We start from the raw sequence: 19,300 nt of genomic DNA, 5'->3' as shown, positions 1-19,300 counted from the left end.
CTTGATTCTTTTTCAGTTCCATTTCGTGGGTTCAGATCCAACTTCTGCCACTTACTTGCTGTGCGATCTTGGGCCAGTCTGTGCCTCAGTTTTCTCATCTGTGAAATTTGTTCCCTGGTATACATCTGCACTCATATAATTTCTTTCCTCTTATCGTGGAAGAATTGCCTATTCTTCTGGCAAAGGCCAGTGTGTCTCCTTTCCTATCATTAAGGACATTATTCTAGCAATTCTTTCTCTTTTGCATCATTAAATTTTCCCCCTTAACTAGATATTTCCCATTAGCATTAAAATATTATTCTCTTATTAAAAAATTCTCTGGCACTTTTTTACCACTAGCACCAGACTATTTTTCTCTTTCTCTTCCAGCAAAACACCTCAGAGGAATTGATTGTACTTGATATATTTAATTTCTTTTTTCCTGTTCTTTCTTGAACCCATTCTAATCCAATCAGGCATTTGCTCTCATAATTCCACTGAAATAGCTTTTGTGAAGTCAGTAATGGCTTCTGCTTTGTTAAATCCTATGTTTATTTCTCAGGCCTTGCTCTATTTAACTTGTCCTCAAGATTTGGCACAGATGATTGTTACCTTCTCCATGAAGCATTTTCTTCACTAGAGTTTCAGGATACCACGCACCTCTGTTTTTCCTTCTGCTATACAAACCCTCTTTTGCTGAGTCCTCCTCATTTCTTGGACCTGTTAATGTTGTTCTCCAAGGTTCATTTCTTGAACATTTATATTCTCTAGCTGTACTCCTTCCCTTGGGATCACGTTCGCTCTTAAGCTTTAAGTATTACTTGTGTGCTAATGATTCCCAGATTTATTATTCTAGGCACGTATAACCAACTGCCTATTCGAACATCTACACCTGAATATGTAATAAGCGTATATTCTTTTAGTTTTGATTTTTAAATTTTGTTAGTTAATTTTCTTATCCAGCTTTGGCTAGAAATGCCACCACAAATAAAGAACTATAGTGGCGACCCCCAAATTTGGGGGGTCTTTAGGGAACCATGATAAACAAGATTTACAAGAAAAAAGAATTTGAAAATTATAAGTGCTAGAAATACTAATTCTATAAAAACTGCTTTCTTCTTTACTTGCCCCAAATATTACAGATGAATAGGAAATGAACTTAAATGCAAAGTATACACTGTTTTTCCTTTCAAAAAGAATGAATTTGCCTTGAAGTGCCTAGATCACAAAATAATTTTAAAAAATATTTCTCCTAATAAAATTTTTATCCAATCACAAATAATATTTTTTGAAAATATGAGATGCCTTACCTTTACATATTCTTTTATGTGGTGGTTGGGAGAGAGTTGGTTACAGATGGTAATCTATAGCTGTCATGTGATAAAATTGTCGTGGCCCAAGTTTAATGCTTGAGAAGTCTTATTTGACTAATCATTTTTGTTTCAAGGAGACTATAGATCTGATGGATAGTTTAATAGGGTTGATAAAGTTTTGTAAATTATTAACATTGCATTTCCTGTACTTATATTGAAGCCATTATTTCTGTTCTGGTAGGCTCATAGCTGGCAACCCGGAATAAAAAATCCATACCGTGGTGTTGTAGTGTGGCCTGTTCCTGAAAACATTGAAATCACTGTGACACTTTTTAAGGTAAGTTTCATTATTATTATATAGTCATAGTTCTAAATGACAGAATATTTCAGTATTCGTTGTTCTATATATTTTAGTCCAACTTGGTTCCTTGAGGTGCATTATATTTATGGATATAGCAATTTATAACAGTGCAGGGGCATCAGGGTATTTCATGGTTTATGAAGTCAGAATAATTCGGGAGCCCCTTTGAACTTGTTATAATTGAGATCTGTTAGAATACTTCTTTTATACTTATTACATTCTACCCCCAGGAAATTTTAAAGTTCTTCTTTGTGGAAAGCTGAGGTTTGTGGAATTTTTAGTCCTAAGCCTCATTTTGTTAGCCCTGTTTGACTAAATACAAAATATGTTTTAAAATTAGTATTCAAGGGGCGCCTGGGTAGCTCAGTTGGTTAAGTGGCCGGCTCTTGGTTTTGGCTTAGGTCATGATCTCAGGGTTGTGGGATCTAGTCCTGCATCAGGTTCTGTGCTCAGCAGGGAGTCTTTTTGAGATTCTCTCTCTCCCCCCCCCCCCCCCCCATCTCTCTCTTTCAAATCTGTAAATAAATCTTTAAAATCAGAATTTGAGGGGTATTTTATTGATGTTTATATAAGAAGCTCTAAGTTGATTTTGGTAAATATTTTATTGATACTAATATTTTACAAATACTGTAGCTTAAAAGCAAAATTCTGGTTGTAAATTCAAAGGGCAGATCCCAAAACATAGCTGTGTATATACCTACCTGCCTGTTATATATACATACATGCTGTTTTCTTGAAGGTCTTCCATATTTCCTGAAACATTGTAAAGTAGTTTCCACCAAGTCCTCATTAAGCACTAGAATCTTTAATTTCCTAACTAACCCCCTACCTGCTTCAAAAGAATGGTGGAGAAAAGTCTCGTTTTAGCCTTTTTGAAAGTGATGAAATTAGAAAACAAATGCTTTATATCTTCCTTGAAGCATTCCAGTTGTATTGAAGTTACTTTTGCAGGGCAGAAGGGATGAGACAGTACCTGCTCTTCTTTTTTTTTACCCCCCCAGAAGGCTCAGGGCCATCCTATAGCCCTTCAGCCAGCTATCCTAAAAGCCTGTTATTAAATCCCCATTATCCGTATATCTCCTACTGGAATGATACAGTAAGCTTGATAGAGAGCAGCCAGATCTTTAACTCTCACAGTAACCCTAAAGTTGTGTAATTATTCCTGTGTACTATTGTTAAGAAAACTGAGACTAAGGAGGAAGGTCTCTTGCTAAGTCACAGTGATTTAGCCCTCTTTTTTCTTCTACACTGTATGACCTATTATTCTGTAGTAAAAACTATGGTGAACATAAATTACAACAGCAGGATCTCTGATATACTTGAGGAAGACTTTTAAGTAATCCCTTGAGTATTTTGATTTGGTTTGCTGTTTACATTGGGAAAGATGAAATGAGTGGACATAGTTTCACAACTTGAAAAAATGACAGAGAGTAAGGGGCTAGAATAGAGCTGATAAATAGTTGACAGGCATGTGTTTGGGAAAAGGATATGCACTATCTGAGTGATTCTGAGTTGAAAGTGGCTGTTGAAATGTAGTACTTGGAGGATTAAGAGGTAAGTGTTATTTTCAAGTACTGATGGGAATGTTGAGCATATCCTTATCATGGAACTTTTATGACTTCGAGTGTTAGTCTGTAGAAAAAAGCCCAAATACCCTTTTCTTCCCAGTTTGTTGTAGTAAACACCTCTGTTTAGTTGTGCTATTGAGGCAACCTTGTGATTATTTTAAATATTAAAAAAAAATTTCTGTGGCCATTTTTATCTTCCCAACCCTCCAAACTCCCCAGAATTCTAATAGAAAGGCAGAAAGGTAAAACAGCTTTTTCTTCTTACAGTGTAACTTTTAGATCTTGTTTTTTACAGCATTTAAAATATTCAAGTGGAAAACTTTTTCATGTTTTCCTTTTTCTTTTACTCATATTAAAGTTTCACAATTCATTTAATCTTGCAGTTTGCAAGTAGGAAAGGATTGCTTTAAACCCTCTTGTCTGAAGTGTGGTGTGTGCTCAAAAAGAAAATGCTTTTATGAAAAGTTAGCATTATGTTTCATATTCCCATGACTTAGCCAGAAATTAATTTTTCTAGCCTGCTTGCCTGTTTTTGAAATTTGAATAGATTGGAAATAGCTATTTCTAGTTTAAAAAAAAAAAAGCCTTTAGGTTTTTAAAAAGAAAAATGATTCTTAAGCCATTTTCAATTTTTCTCTTTACTGCAGCGGTGAGAAAGGAGACTCCAGAGGGTAGAAAGTAGGATACAGAGAAGACTTCATTGATTCAAGCTAGAAGCAATTTTCATTACAAATGTTTTTGTCTGGTCAATAATATAAATAGTTAATTGTGTAGCTATGCCATTTAAAAATGCCCTGAAAATGAATACTGTTATTCCTCTTTTACAAGTTTTGATTGACTTTGCCCTATCAGATGTGTTCCTTGGTCCTGCTGAGATTATTCTTGTAAGAGAATATCATCTATGTTTTTAAAAAAAATGTTTCATCTGCTTTTAGAATTATGCATGTCATATGTAAGACACTGTTCAATATTTGTCAAATTATAGGATATAGTTATTAATAGATTCATTCCTCAGATATCCTTTTTTTAAATGATTTTATTTATTTGTTTGACAGACAGAAATCACAAGTAGGCAGAGAGGCAGGCAGAGAGGGAAGGGGAGGCAGGCTCCCTGCTGAGCAGAGAGCCCAATGTGAGGTTCGATCCCAGGACCCTGGGATCATGACCTGAGCTGAAGGCAGAGGCTTTAACCCACTGAGCCACCCAGGTGCCCCCATTCCTCAAATATTCTTGAGAGGCTGCTGTGTGCCTGATACTTTTCTAAGTTCTGGGGGACAATGTAGTAAAACTGGACCAACAGCATAGCCAAAAGTCAGACAGACCTGGAATCACAACATTGTTTTACTACTTATTAATTGTTCACTGTGGAATGGTGCATCTTTTAGTTCTCAGGTTTCTGTTCTTTTAAATGGGAATAAAAACAGTACCTAATTCATAAGTTGCTATTGATGATGAAAACAACACAATAACTGGGGCAGAGTGTGTGCTCAGTAAGTATTTATTGTATTATTATTAATTATATTAGCTGTTCTGGATCTATGCTGCATTCCTCAGCAAAATGGGGGAAGGACAGGCAGGAAGGGTGGTAAGATGTCTCTTTCCTCTCAGCATTGTAGTACACTATATTACTTGGTCTCTAAAATAGCACTGTTTGTGCCCTAAATCACTCATGGAAATGTTCCTTCAACCTTTATTTACAGTAGTCTCTCTCCATAAACCTAGTTCATGGGCAGGACCAAGCTGAGTAAACAAGTATCAGGTAGAAATCTCTTCCTGTACTTTCTCTTCTAGCTTCTCCTACTTCCCCCTGCCTATCACCACCAAAGAAACTCCTTCTCAGCAGATTTTTATCCTATTTGTGTGAATTTACTCATAGAACTAAATAGCCTTGCTACAGCTCAGAATCAGCCAGTTACCATGCTTTAAAGTGAAAAATAAGTAAATAAAGAAGTAACTAAGGAGTTTGGAATTTATCCTGTAGGTTGTAGGTATCATTAAAGAAATCTGAGTTGGTACTAACTTGGTCAGAATTGTGGTTTGGGAGAATAATATGTGTATAAAATTGATTGGAGGGTAGAGAGACAGAGAGAATGTTATAGTCACTTTTATCTTGAAATAGCTTAGGACCAAAACTCAAGTGTGGCAGTAGAAGCAAAAGGTTATTAATACACTAAAATGGAATCGATCATGAATAAGATACTTCCGTATGAGAAGCATGTGGGATCTGAATCCCACTAGCAGAATAGCAGAGCCCATCTTCCATCGATGTGCACTTGCTCAATTTTAGAGTAGAATGTTGAGCCCAAAGCCTGCTTTATTTAAATATTCCCTTATTTTCAGTACCTCTATCCCTTTGCCATCTCTACTATGTGGAGTTAAATTTGAATAAGTAAATGGACATGTTATGTGACCCCATAACTTTCCTTTTTATGTCTTACATTCTGTTGCCTTTTGCCTTTACTTAGTATCTATGGAAATCTTATATAATCCCACTTAGCCCAGGTGCTTTCTCTCTCATCAGGCTTTTCTGTTCATTCCTAGATGTGATGTGTTGTTTTCTAATCTGTGGCAAAACCATGTATTTCTTTCGTCATATTTATTTAGATTAGTTGTGTTTGTCTTCAAAGGCAAGGACAGCTATGTTTGAATTCATATAGCACATTTCCAGTTTCTTATAAGTACCCGATAAGTGTTTGTAAAATAAATACTTAAATGTACCTTTTTTTCCTTTTTAAAATTTGCATTGGTTGGAGTATCCATTACCTTATCTCCCATTTCTGAGGCATCTTCAGGGTTGATGGGAGGGGAGGAAGGATGAAACAGCCATTCCAGTTTGCCATTTTGTGTAGATTGTGGAGTCCCTTGGGGTGCTTTGAAATTACAGATGACTTCTGCAGAAGAAAACCTTTTCTCAAACTGTTAGTTTAAAAGTATAAAAGTATAAAACAAGATGAGGGCTTTATATGAGCATTTATATTGTATATTTTATAAAATTGCTTCTTAGGGGCACCTGGGTGGCTCAGTGGGTTAAAGCCTCTGGCTTCAGCTCAGGTCATGATCTCAGGGTCCTGGGATCGAGCCCCGCATCGGGCTCTCTGCTCAGCCGGAAGCCTGCTTCCTCCTCTCTCTCTGCCTGCCTCTCTGCCTACTTGTGATCTCTGTCAAATAAATAAATACAATCTTCAAAAAAAAAAAAAAATTGCTTCTTAAATTCACTCACTAAATTATCTGTCTTTCTGATTAGGTTTCTTTTTTTCTTGTCATTGGTGCTAAGGTGGAAGACGTATATGCATCAACATAAGTAAAATAGAGAATTTTTTAATATAAAATAAGGATTTAGGTTTGGAGAAATTGTGGAAGTTTCATCAGAGTAGGTTATTCTGCTTCTCCTTTTTAAAAGTTGGTAAAAGCTAAAAGCAAAGCTGTTTGTATGTTCTTGATTGGATTAATGGGTTTAAAGAAATATATCTCAGCTTTATATTTTGCTTTTTTACAGGATCCTCATGCAGAGGAATTTGAAGATAAAGAGTGGACATTTGTCATAGAAAATGTAAGCTAATAGCAAATATCATCACCTTTCACATTGTTTACTATATACAGTGTTAAAGTACACTAGCATTTTGGTGGTAAGAGAAATGTCCCCTTATGAAAATTAAATAGTGATTTGTAGCTTTTAGAAATTTTTTTTAGTTGAAGTGATAGCCAATAGCAGAATTATTTTTAAGAAGTACTTTTGTTAAAACGGTAAATGTAAAAATACTGAATTATATGTATACATTGTATTTGGTTTGGAGCTTGAGGTAGACTGTGTCTTACCCATCTTTCTATCTGTTTAGCATCTAGCATGCATGGTACTTCTCACATAACAAATGCTTATTTAATCATCTGTTGAACAAAATCATGAATGACCTTTGATATCTTTAAAAATAAAGTACATGCTTTAACTCTTTGGGTTGAGGAGTTCTAGACTGGTGCCTTAATATTCATCTTCAGTTGGGTCACCTGGGTGTCTCAATTGGTTAAGGGTCTGCCTTTGGCTCAGGATCCTCAGATCGAGTCCCGTATGGGGCTTTCTGTTCAGCAGGGAGCCTGCTTCTCCCCCCACCTCTCTCCCTTACCCAACTGTGCGCTCACTCTCTTGCTTTCTCTATTCAAATAAATAAATAAAATCTAAAATAATAAATAATCATCTTTAATTACTTTAAATATTGTTGAATCTCAGATGATTAACAAAATAATATAGGTGTTCAGTAGATATTTTCAAATGGGGATTAGGGAAGATAGGCAATGAGAATATAGTGAATTAAGAAAGTGGGTTCTGGAGTCAGATAGACCTGATTTCAGGCCTTAACTCTGCTCTTATAAACTGTGATTGTGGTAAGTTTCTTAACTTCTCAGCCAGAAATTTATAGGGTTGGTTTGTGAATTAAATAGGTTCAGTGAATATTAGCTTTACCACTTATCATGTCATCATCATGATCACCATTAAAGTTCTAAAATAGATTTATAACGGAGTTATAACATGCTTTGGTTGTAGCATTTTCTTCCTTCCAGAGTCATTGTACAGCCTTTGTTGTATATCTCAGTGATGGAAGGAATACCACACTTTTTCTAGCAGTAGCTGGGCCATTTTTAGCTCAGGGGAGCTGGGAAGCTTGGGAAGATAGGTCCAAACTTAATAGGGGGTGTTCTGATGGCTGGATAGCAAACCAATGTAACTGTGTTGAATGTTCACACATGTTAACAATTCTGGCCTTTCTTAGGATAGAGGTGAACATTATTATGTTTGGAGGAGTAGTCATTGAAGTTTTAAAAACAAACTTAGACTTCTTGAAATTGATTACGGCTTAAAAAGCTAGCTTTCATTCTCATAAGATTTTACTTCTTCCCAGTGGATGGTCTCTCAGTTTTTAATACTCATGACTCAGTGATACATCTGAAGTCTCTTAGTTAACTGATGTGTTAAAGAGTTAGCCAATTAGATTTGGGTTGTAGTTGATGGTAAAAACTGAATTTGTCTAGAAAGTTGTTCTTATTACACAATGAAGATAGAGATATACCAGTTCCAAGTTTCTGAAGAATGGTATTATAAACTAATACACTGAAGGGAGCGTATAAGTCTCTTTTATAGCAAGAATAAACAGAATGTATTAAATGAATATTGTGAGGTGTGAGAAAGTTTAAAAATAACCTTGGGACTCTATGTAAACCTTTTCCTAGGTTACAGCTCCCCTCAGTGGTAAGTGGTAAAATTGACTCTTGTCTAGAGAAACAGTTCTTTCCCTAAGCAGTAACGTGTTACAATGTTGTATTCTACTCTACATTTTAAAAGTGTAGTGGGCTTCCTGATTAGTTTCAATAGACTAAAATCTGGGCTTTGAGTCTGTTGGTAAATTGCTCTGACACTAAAAAGGCATGTTCTCTGAATGGGAAATATTAATGGATCTTTCTTTTCTTTGCACTTTGTGTTACAACACCATAGCCAATTAAAAAAAAAAAAAGTTTAATTTTTGTTTAATATATACCAGTAAAGCAGAGAATTCTCCAAAATAGATTACCATAACAGATTTGTTGGGTACTTACTGTATACTGGATACTGTGTAGAATGCTTGATACACCTTATCTCATTTACTTATTACAATAACACCGTCAGATATTAATAATCTTATTCTTATGAATAAAGAAAATTAGATTTAGAGAGGCTAAGTAACTTGCTCAAGTTATATTGCTGCGAAATTAGGATTTTATCTAGTCTTGTCATTCTCCATGGCCTGTGCCTTTAACTCCTATGCAATAACTACCTCTCTTATTGTTAAAGGTAGAAAGAAATAATTTGAAATTGTGGAGCCATGCAGAAGTTTTAGTAAGGCTTCCCTAGTGATAGACCTATGCGAGGTACATATATATAATATTAGTAGTAAAAGTAGTCTCTAATTATTGTACATATTCAATCTAAAAGTTATTGACTGCTTCTAGACATTACAAAATGGGGTTATAGAATTTATCAGTCCCCAGAATTCTGAATATCTTTTCTCAAAACAACTTTACTTCCCACTTTGTATAAATTGAGGTAATACTGTCTTCATTTTACTGGTTCTTTTGTTTCTGGTCACAGAAAAGATTTCCTGATTGTTTCTGAGTTTTCTTCTTTGGATCAGAAGGCTACTTATAACACAGGTTCAAACTTTAGAGGTGATTTTATTACTGTTAGCTTTGTGACTTTGGATAAGTTATTTAATCCTTTATAGCCTCAGTATACTTAAGTATAAAATGATGGTATTAATGTCTACTCTGTAGATTATTGCAAATTAGAAATAATATATAAGAAGCATCTAGTTCAGTAAGGGGTAGCTATTTTTATAATGTTTTTTGTAGAGGACATGGAAAAATGTGAAGGAAGCCCTAGATTTCCAAACCTACTATTATAGGATTTTAGTTTTTTTACTCTTTTACACCACTTATGTCTCTCAGAAGTTCTAGACTTCATTATTATCTCAAGAAATGACAGAGCAACTTATAAATATCTCGTTTGGGTTAAACATATTTTTAATGTTTTGAAAAATTTTCAGCTTTTGATTTAGGACATCTTCCCCTTATAAATTGAAGCTAAAATTAAGGACCAGGTTGTTTTCTGAAATTAAAGAGGAGCTGGTAATTTGTTAATATCTACCCCTGGACCAGACAGTCTATGTTTGTGTTTATCTTTCCACAATATGATTGTATGAATATACTTCAAAACAAATATAAATGAGTGTTAAATTATCCTTTATTTTGGATTGTTTTCAGTCCATTTCCATATTATTAGCACAGACCATCAAGATCAGATATCACAAAGCAACATGTTTCTTTCTTTTTTTTTTTTTTAAGATTTTATTTATTCATCTGACAGAGATCACAAATAGGCTGAGAGGCAGGCAGCAAGAGAGGAAGGGAAGCAGGCTCCCTGACTAGCAGAGAGCCCAATGCCGGGGATCCCAGGACCCTGGGATCATGACCTGAGCCGAAGGCAGAGGCATTAACCCACTGAGCCACCCAGGCGTCCCTACATGTTTCTTTTTTTATCTACCATAATATAATAATGTGTGCCCACCCAGGCAGTTGACACTGTGTATCTTATTTTAATGTGGAGCCATAATAGTTATATTTAGAAAACAATTTTATTTTCTTTCCTGGTGCTTTGTTATCCAACAAAAATCAGAACCAGTGTATTTGTAAATTATACGCATAAGTCATAGTTGTGAAAATTAAAAACTTTTATTCTTTAGATTCTTTTAGTTTTTGAGTGAGTCAAAAATATGTATTGATGAAAAGCACCAATCCAGGTTGAATTATTAATTCAGTCATTTTGCAAACATTTAATGTGAATTTTCTATATGCCTAGAATTTTGTTAATATTGAAGCTGCAAAATCACATAAGACATGCAGAATTTCATTGATTCTTAGATGCATATTTTCCCCCACATTTTAACTTATCTGAAATTGGATCATCTTAAATTTTTGTTGTCCCATAATTATAATTGGTAGTGTTTTTTTCTTTCTTAGTGCTATATAAGATGATAGTGCATCATTTAAAAACCAGTGGAGACTTGTATTTGATGGTGTGAAGTATCCTGTCCTCCTGAAATTTATAAACTCTTATGGATGTTGTATAATTAAAGAAATGCAAAGAAAAAAGATTGTTTTAGGAGATTATAAAGGAGGGCAGCATCAGGGAAAGGTTCCTGGAGGAAGTGGGTACAGAGCTTCGTTCAAAAAAAAAATGGAGGGGCGCCTAGGTGGCTCAGTTGGTTAAGCAACTGCCTTCGGCTCAAGTCATGATCCTGGATCCAGCTCCATGGGGAGTCTGCTTCTCCCTCTGACCTTCTCCCCTCTCATGGTCTCGCTCACTGTCTCTCTCTCTCTCTCTCTCTCTCAAATAAATAAATAAAATTTAAAAAAAATAAAAAAATAATAATAAAAGAAATAAAAATTAAAAAAAAAATGGAGGGGTGCCTGGATGGCTCAGTTCATTGGGTGTATGACTCTTGATCAGGTCATGATCTCAGGATTGTGGAATTGAGCCCTGTGTCAGACTCCATGCTGAGCATGGAGCCTGCTTAAGATTCTCTCTCCTTTCCCTCTGTCCACTCCCTGCTTAAAAAAAAAAAAAAAAAGAATTATGTAAAAAAGAACTCCAGGCAGAGAAAAGAAGGATCAGGTAAGGGCAAGAGAGATAGTGGTGAGTTTAGGATAGTATCTGTTCTTGATCAGATAATTGAGAGGAAGAGGGGAGAAAAAAAAAAAAAATGAAACCAACTAAAGCAAAACGTGAATTTGTTGGTGGGAATGCAAGTTGGTGCAACCACTTTGGAAAACAGTGTGGAGATTCCTCAAGAAATTAAAAATAGAGCTTCCCTATGACCCTGTAATTGCACTATGGGGTATTTACCCCAAAGATACAGATGTAGTGAAAAGAAGGGCCATCTGAACCCCAATGTTTATAGCAGCAATGGCCATGGTTGCCAAACTGTGGAAAGAACAAGATGCCCTTCAACGGAGGAATGGATAAGGAAGATGTGGTCCATATACACTATGGAGTATTATGCCTCCGTCAGAAAGGATGAGTACTCAACTTTTGTAGCAACGTGCACGGGACTGGAGGAGATTATGCTGAGTGAAATAAGTCAAGCAGAGAGACTCAATTATCATATGGTTTCACTTATTTGTGGAGCATAACAAATAACATGGAGGACATGGGGAGATGGAGAGGAGAAGGGAGTTGAGGGAAATTGGAAGGGGAGGTGAACCATGAGAGACTATGGACTCTGAAAAACAACCTGAGGGTTTTTGTTGGTTTTTTTTTTTTTTTTTTAAGATTTTTATTTATTGGACAGAGATCACAAGTAGGCAGAGAGGCAGGCAGAGAGAGAGAGGAGAAAGCAGGCTCCCTGCTGAGCAGAGAGCCCGATGCCGGGCTCGATCCTAGGACCCTGGGATCATGACCTGAGCCGAAGGCAGAGGCTTTAACCCACTGAGCCACCCAGGTGCCTCCAACGTGAGGGTTTTGAAAAGGTAGGAGGTGGGAGGTTGAGGGAGCCAGGTGGTGGGTATTAAGGAGGGCATGTATTGCATGGAGTATTGCATGGGTGTGGTGCAAAAACAATGAATACTGTTACACTGAAAAGAAATTAAAAGAAAACACAAGTGCACCAAACAGGAAAAACAAAAAACAAAAAAACACAAAACATGAACTACCCACCAAATATCAGTAGACCTCTATTTTTTAAAACCATTAACACAGGAAATTTAATATTAGGCATATGATTTACTTGAGGTGCTGTGTCCTCCTTAGAGGAGATGAAGAGGGTATCTTAATGTGTTTTCTTGGGGCCACCTATCCAGTCCTCCCACTATTTCTACCTGTGACTAATGAGATGGGCAGTTTGGCCATCATAATGCCTTTTTTATTTCCGTTTATTTGATATTACCTCCAGAAGCCATTTAAATGGATTGGGATATTAATTATGTTAATTCCAAGGCAGTACTATAAATTCTCCTCTGTTTTGTTTCTTTTGTTGAATTATATTGAACAAGATTGGTTGCACAACCAAACTCACCTGACAAGAATACCACTACACCAAGAGTAGAGATGATATAATCGCTCAAACAATACAAGGTAAACAGTATAAAATCACGGTGTTTCTGACCTCATTAATTTTAAGTTTGAATTTTCCTCTGAAATCAAATCAATCTCTTGATCTCACAAAGTTGTAGTCTGATAAGTTACCTCTGTTTTTTCTTTCAGAAGAAAAAATACATAATAAATGCTTCTATTTTCCTCTAAATAAGTTTCTTCTGTGTCATCTCAGCCAAGGGATCTCACTCCAATGGCTAGGTAAAGACTGGCTATTTTTATAGGAACTGTAGCTTGCAGTTTCTTCCATTTAAACTGGTATAGCTTCTTCAGGAACTCCAGACTGGGATTATTTTTTCAGCACCCTCAAAACCCTTAGGAACTCATGAATACTGAAGTTCCAAAGCGTGAATAATACATAGAAGAATACTACAACCCACATGGCACAAAAATAAGAAGTTTCTCCTCCCCCATGTAATCTATAAAACAATTTATAATTTAAGTATCAATAAGAGATGGCCTAGCTTTTTTTAGGCTAGGACTTTTGCCATAGTATAGTCAGTCATACTTATAGCCTACCTATTAATATTCCACCACACAGAAATGTGACCCAGTTAATTTCCTTGAATCTAATTAGTCCCTGTTGACCTTCCTTCTGTGTGGAAGTGACACTGAGAAGGTGGGGAGGAGGTTCAAACTTCCACTAGGAACAACTCTGCTTTTTGTTCCTCTGTTAATCCAATAACGAGAGTGGTTTGGTCGGTAATGCCTATATATGTGTTCACTGTATTATATACTATATATACCCAATGTTTAAAAATCTCAACTTAAGTTTTTAAAATTATTTCAAATGTACACTAAAGTAGCAAGAATAATATGATGGATCTCTGTGTACCTACCTCTCAGCTTTAGGAATCGTATTTTGCCAAACTTACTTCATCAGTCTTTCCACTTTTCTTTACCAGATAATTTAAAGAAAATCTCAGATACTGTATCATTTTTGATATAAATAAGGAAGGCCACTTTTGATTACCGTTAGTTTAGAAGCTTGCTAAAAGATACTGGTGTGTCAGAAAAGGTGATCTACCTACAAGTGAAAAAAAATATTTTTGATGGGGGGCAAGCTTCCTTTTAGATGATTTTTCTTATCTGGTAGGCCTGTGGTTCAAAATTATTTTGTCCTTGAAAAGTGAAATTTTTGTACTTATTTCCACATAGAAAATATTTAATTTAATATTAGAAACAACAGAGCTTCCCTTCCATATCCCTCAGAATTAAACTCCTGCATTTGGAATAGGAAACTCGTAGTTGAGACAGGCTTTACCTGGTCTTCTCATTATCCTGTCTACTTGCTTTTGTATGTGATTATGTGAATAGTGCCTGGCTGGCTGTGTAAATTAGATAGTGTATTCTACATATGGCTAGTTAAATGAAGTTTTGTCAGCTAGCTCACTCTCAGTTTGTTCAAATTTCAGAAAAAGTCTGTATATATACATTTTTTTTCCTGCTTAGTTTTTCTCACTTAATGTTAAATATTTAATGTGGTGTTCTAGTTGAGCAATCTTTCACATTGTACTTCTGGAAGAAAATTTCATATCCTTTATTCTCAAATGACCCTTTGGCTTTAAAGAAAATAGTGGAGAAATGTTTGTTTCACGTAAAAGGGAAGTATGCCCAATAATGGTTATATGTGCCTAGAACCTGTCAGAATCCTCAAAATTATAAGATTCTTGTGTAACTATTGGTTTAAATACTTAATTTTCCATTTTCATTTTGATTAACATCTGTATTCTTTTTGTCAGTTATCTGTCAATTTTATTAGAGCTTATTAATTAGAAGAAAGCAAGTTTTTCATTTTCACCTTCTCCATCCTAAAATTCTTGACATAGGAGGGGGGCACAGATGGATTAAAATCTAAAGTCAACTGTACTGTATTTATCTATGTATAGTGCAAGAGGTCCTAAGTTAAAATTGTAAATAAACTACTGAATGTTAAATAATTTATTTCATATTGTAGTTTACTTTGTGAACTGTCTTGAGGAAGACAGTTCCTTAAGAAAGGGTTTTATTTTACAGCAATGAAGCACTGTTTTTATACCATTACAATGTTGATGCTATTAAAAAGTCTTTTTCTTTTTTCTTTTTTCCATTATGGTTTTTTTTTTTTAAACTCCACTTGCTTTATTCATAATTCTTTTTTTTTTTTAATAAACATATAATGTATTTTTATCCCAGGGGGTACAGGTCTGTGAATCACCAGGTTTACACACTTCACAGCACTCACCATAGCACATACCCTCCCCAATGTCCATAACCCCACCCCCCTCTCCCAAACCTCCTCCCCCCAGCAACCCTCAGTTTGTTATGTGAGATTAAGAGTCACTTATGGTTTGTCTCCCTCCCAATCCCATCTTGTTTCATTTATTCTTCTCCTACCCCCTTAACCCCCCATGTTGCATCTCCACTTCCTCATATCAGGGAGACAGTTGTCTTTCTCTGATTGACTTATATCACTAAGCATGATACCCTCTAGTTCCATCCACGTCGTCACAAATGGCAAGATTTCATTTCTTTTGATGGCTGCATAGTATTCTATTGTGTATATATATACCACATCTTCTTGATCCATTCATCTGTTGATGGACATCTAGGTTCTTTCCATAGTTTGGCTATTGTAGACATTGCTGCTATAAACATTCGGGTGCGCGTGCCCCTTTGGATCACTACGTCTGTATCTTTAGGGTAAATACCCAGTAGTGCAATTGCTGGGTCGTAGGGTAGTTCTATTTTCAACATTTTGAGGAACCTCCAAGCTGTTTTTCAGAGTAGTTGCACCAGCTTGCATTCCCACCAAAAGTGTAGGAGGGTTCCCCTTTCTCCACATCCTCGCCAGCATCTGTCATTTCCTGACTTGTTGATTTTAGCCATTCTGACTGGTGTGAGGTGATATCTCATTGTGGTTTTGATTTGTATTTCCCTGATGCGGATTGATGTGGAGCACTTTTCCATGTGTCTGTTGGCCATTTGGATGTCTTCTTTGCAGAAATGTCTGTTCATGCCCTCTGCCCATTTCTTGATTAGATTCTTTGTTCTTTGGGTGTTGAATTTGCTAAGTTCTTTATAGATTTTGGACACTAGCCCTTTATCTGATATTTCGTTTGCAAATATCTTCTCCCATTCTGTCAGTTGTCTTTTGGTTTTGTTCACTGTTTCCTTTGCTGTGCAAAAGCTTTTGATCTTGATGAAATCCCAATAGTGCATTTTTGTCCTTGCTTCCCTTGCCTTTGGCAATGTTCCTAGGAAGATGTTGCTGAGGTTGAGGTCCAAGAGGTTGCTGCCTGTGTTCTCCTCAAGGATTCCTTTCTCACATTGAGGTCCTTTTTCCATTTGAGTCTATTTTCGTGTGTGGTATAAGGAAATGGTCCAATTTCATTTTTCTGCATGTGGCTGTCCAATTTTCCCAACACCATTTATTGAAGAGGCTGTCTCTTTTCCATTGGACATTCCTTCCTGCTTTGTCGAAGATTAGTTGACCATAGAGTTGAGGGTCTATTTCTGGGCTCTCTATTTTGTTCCATTGATCTATGTGTCCGTTTTTGTGCCAGTACCATGCTGTCTTGATGATGACAGCTTTGTAATAGAACTTGAAGTCTGGAATTGTGATTCCACCAGCTTTGGCTTTCTTTTTCAATATTCCTTTGGCTATTCGAGGTCTTTTCTGGTTCCATATGAATTTTAGGGTTATTTGTTCCATTTCTTTGAAAAAAAAAATGGATGCTTTTTTGATAGGAATTGCATTAAATATGTAGACTGCTTTAGGTAGCATAGACATTTTCACAATATTTGTTCTTGCAGTCCAGGAGCATGGAACATTTTTCCATTTATTTGTGTCTTCCTCAATTTCATTCATGAGCATTTTATAATTTTCTGAGTGTAGACTCTTAGCCTTGGGTGCAATTGTAAATGGGATTGACTCCTTAATTTCTCTTTTTTCTGTCTTGTTGTTGGTGTAGAGAAATGCTGCTGATTTCTGTGCATTGACTTTATATCCTGACACTTTACTGAATTCCTGTACAAGTTCTAGCAGTTTTGGAGTGGAGTCTTTTGGGTTTTCCACAAATAGTATTCATATCATCTGCGAAGAATGATAGTTTGACGACTTTTTTGCCAATTTGGATGCTTTTACTTTCTTTTTGTTGCTATTGAATAGTCTTTTTGGTTGATTTTCTGATATTTATATATTTATTTCTATTTTTTGCCGATTGATTGATTGATTGATTGATTGATTTGACAGAGATCCCAAGTAGACAGAGAGGCAGGCAGAGAAAGAGGAAGGGAAGCAGACTCCCTGCTGAGCAGAGAGCCTGATTCTGGGCTCAATCCCAGGACCCTGGGATCATGACCTGAGCCAAAGGCAGAAGCTTTAACCCGCTGAGCCACCCAGGCACCCTTGATATTTATTTATTATGTGAAGCTTCATCTTACTGATGTTAATCATACTTTACAAATCAAGCAAATAGAGCAGTAAAATAAAATTTTATTGAAGTCTTAATACTTACAGTTACTTATTTATTTACCATCTTGATTAAATGGGTACTGTGTGGCAGATATTTGATAGTTATTTAGAGTGTAATAGTGAAAAAGATGCAGACCCTGACTCTAGGTATCCTACAGTCTAGACACAGATGATCAGGCAATGACTAAGATAGGACTATGTATAGGGCATTGCACATGCACATGGAGAGCATATCTAACCCCAGTCTTGGTGGGCAAGGGGAAGCCTTCTAATGAAAGTGACTTGTAAGTTGAAACCTAAAAGATAAAGGTTTTCCAATTCTTCATCTGTAACCTCAAAATTCAGAATCTCTACTATCTAAAGACATTAAAAAATGTGTATTTTTTTAAAAATTTGGTTCAGGGGCGCCTGGGTGGCTCAGTGGGTTAAGCCGCTGCCTTCGGCTCAGGTCATGATCTCAGGGTGCTGGGATCAAGTCCCGCATCAGGCTCTCTGCTCGGCAGGGAGCCTGCTTCCCTCTCTCTCTCTGCCTGCCTCTCCATCTACTTGTGATTTCTCTCTGTCAAATAAATAAATAAAATCTTAAAAAAAAAAAAAAATTGGTTCAAAGTCATTTGGTGACGAAACTTGTCCTGACCTGAAGTGAAGCTGTTTGTAATATTTATTCCATTTACTGTGATTGGTTAGTCATTTTGCTGCAGAAATATATATGTTTTCCTATGAGTGCTGTCTCAGACCTCCTTGGGAATGTTGCTGTAATTTAGGCACTGTAATACAGGCACAGGCACTGTATTGCCTAAAATCAATATAAGAGATTTCAGATAAAAGATTAAGTACTTCTGATAGCTGCAGGGAATTTAGAGAATGCTTCAGGTGGTTGGATTAGCTTGAGCAGAGGCAAGAGATATTGTGGCTCCTCTGTGAAACAGAGATTACTTTCTAGAATATTTCAGTAGATTACTTTCTAGAATATTTAATTTTTTAAAATATTGTTTAGGAGCTTCTGGCTAGCTCAGTCAGAGCAGCATGAGAGTCTTGATCTTGGGGTAGTGAGCCCCGCATTAGGTGTAGAGTTTACTTTAAAAAATATTGGTTGCTTTTTCTAGGGTTGTAGTAATTTGTAACCATTTAGTTGAGTTTTATAATATTGAAGGAGTTAAAGAATTGACTGTATAGTTGCCGTGAAACTACAGATTTACATGGTTCACCTGGTGGGTTAATGGTGGTAAAGGAAAGAAGTGTTGATGTTGTTGGTTTTAAATTAGGATTCACTGCTTTAAAGTAATTCATGTCATTTTTTTTTAAACAATGCAGGTATCTGGGCCCCAGCTTGGACCCACTGAATTGAAATTCTAATGCAAAAGGGAGATGGCTTTGAGTGTATTGGGGTCACCCAATTATTGTTATTTTTTTTTTTCCAAATTAAGGATTTGGAAAATGGGAGTGAGTGAGTGTATAAAACAGTACCTTATACACTGTGAAATGTATTTCATTATGAAAATAATTTTATGCCTTCATACTTACATCAGCCAAAAAGATGGTACCTCACTGGAGTTTATTACAGTTCCCTTCTCTTTCTGAAATTACTTAGTCATGTAAATGTGGTATATTTAGGATCTTGCTTCACCTGAGGGGTGCCTGAGTGGCTCAGTCAGTTTAGTGTCTGCTTTCAGATCAAGTCATGATCCCAGGGTCCTGGGATGGAGCCCAGAGTGGGGCTCCCTACTCAGTGGGGAGTCCGCTTCTCCCTCTCCCTCTGCCCCTGTCCTGCTCATGCAAGTGCACACACACTCTCTCTCAAATAAATAAAGAAAATCTCTAAAAAAGAAAAAAAAAAAAGATCTTCCTTCACCTGCCTTTTAAATAAAACTGTTTGAGCTCATCAGTTAATAACTTCATTAATAATATTAAGTTTTATTAAAGAATACAGACTGTTTTCTGGGATACCGG

General features: G+C 36.2%; 1 protein-coding gene across 10 annotated transcripts in view; it reads left to right on the top strand.

Annotated features, from left to right (window-relative positions):
* EHBP1 (EH domain binding protein 1) overlaps positions 1 to 19,300 on the top strand; it is a 342,159-nt gene that overhangs the window by 71,904 nt on the left and 250,955 nt on the right. For all 10 annotated transcript variants that reach the window (XM_059405990.1, XM_059405988.1, XM_059405989.1 and 7 more), the window contains exons 4-5: positions 1,534 to 1,629; positions 6,718 to 6,771. In XM_059405990.1, coding sequence (XP_059261973.1) covers positions 1,534 to 1,629; positions 6,718 to 6,771 — 150 coding nt within the window. The remainder of the gene's footprint in view (positions 1 to 1,533; positions 1,630 to 6,717; positions 6,772 to 19,300) is intronic.

Source organism: Mustela nigripes, chromosome 7 (genome assembly GCF_022355385.1).
Source record: "Mustela nigripes isolate SB6536 chromosome 7, MUSNIG.SB6536, whole genome shotgun sequence".
Taxonomy (NCBI): Eukaryota; Metazoa; Chordata; class Mammalia; order Carnivora; family Mustelidae; genus Mustela; species Mustela nigripes.
This window is presented reverse-complemented; position numbering and strand designations above follow the sequence as displayed.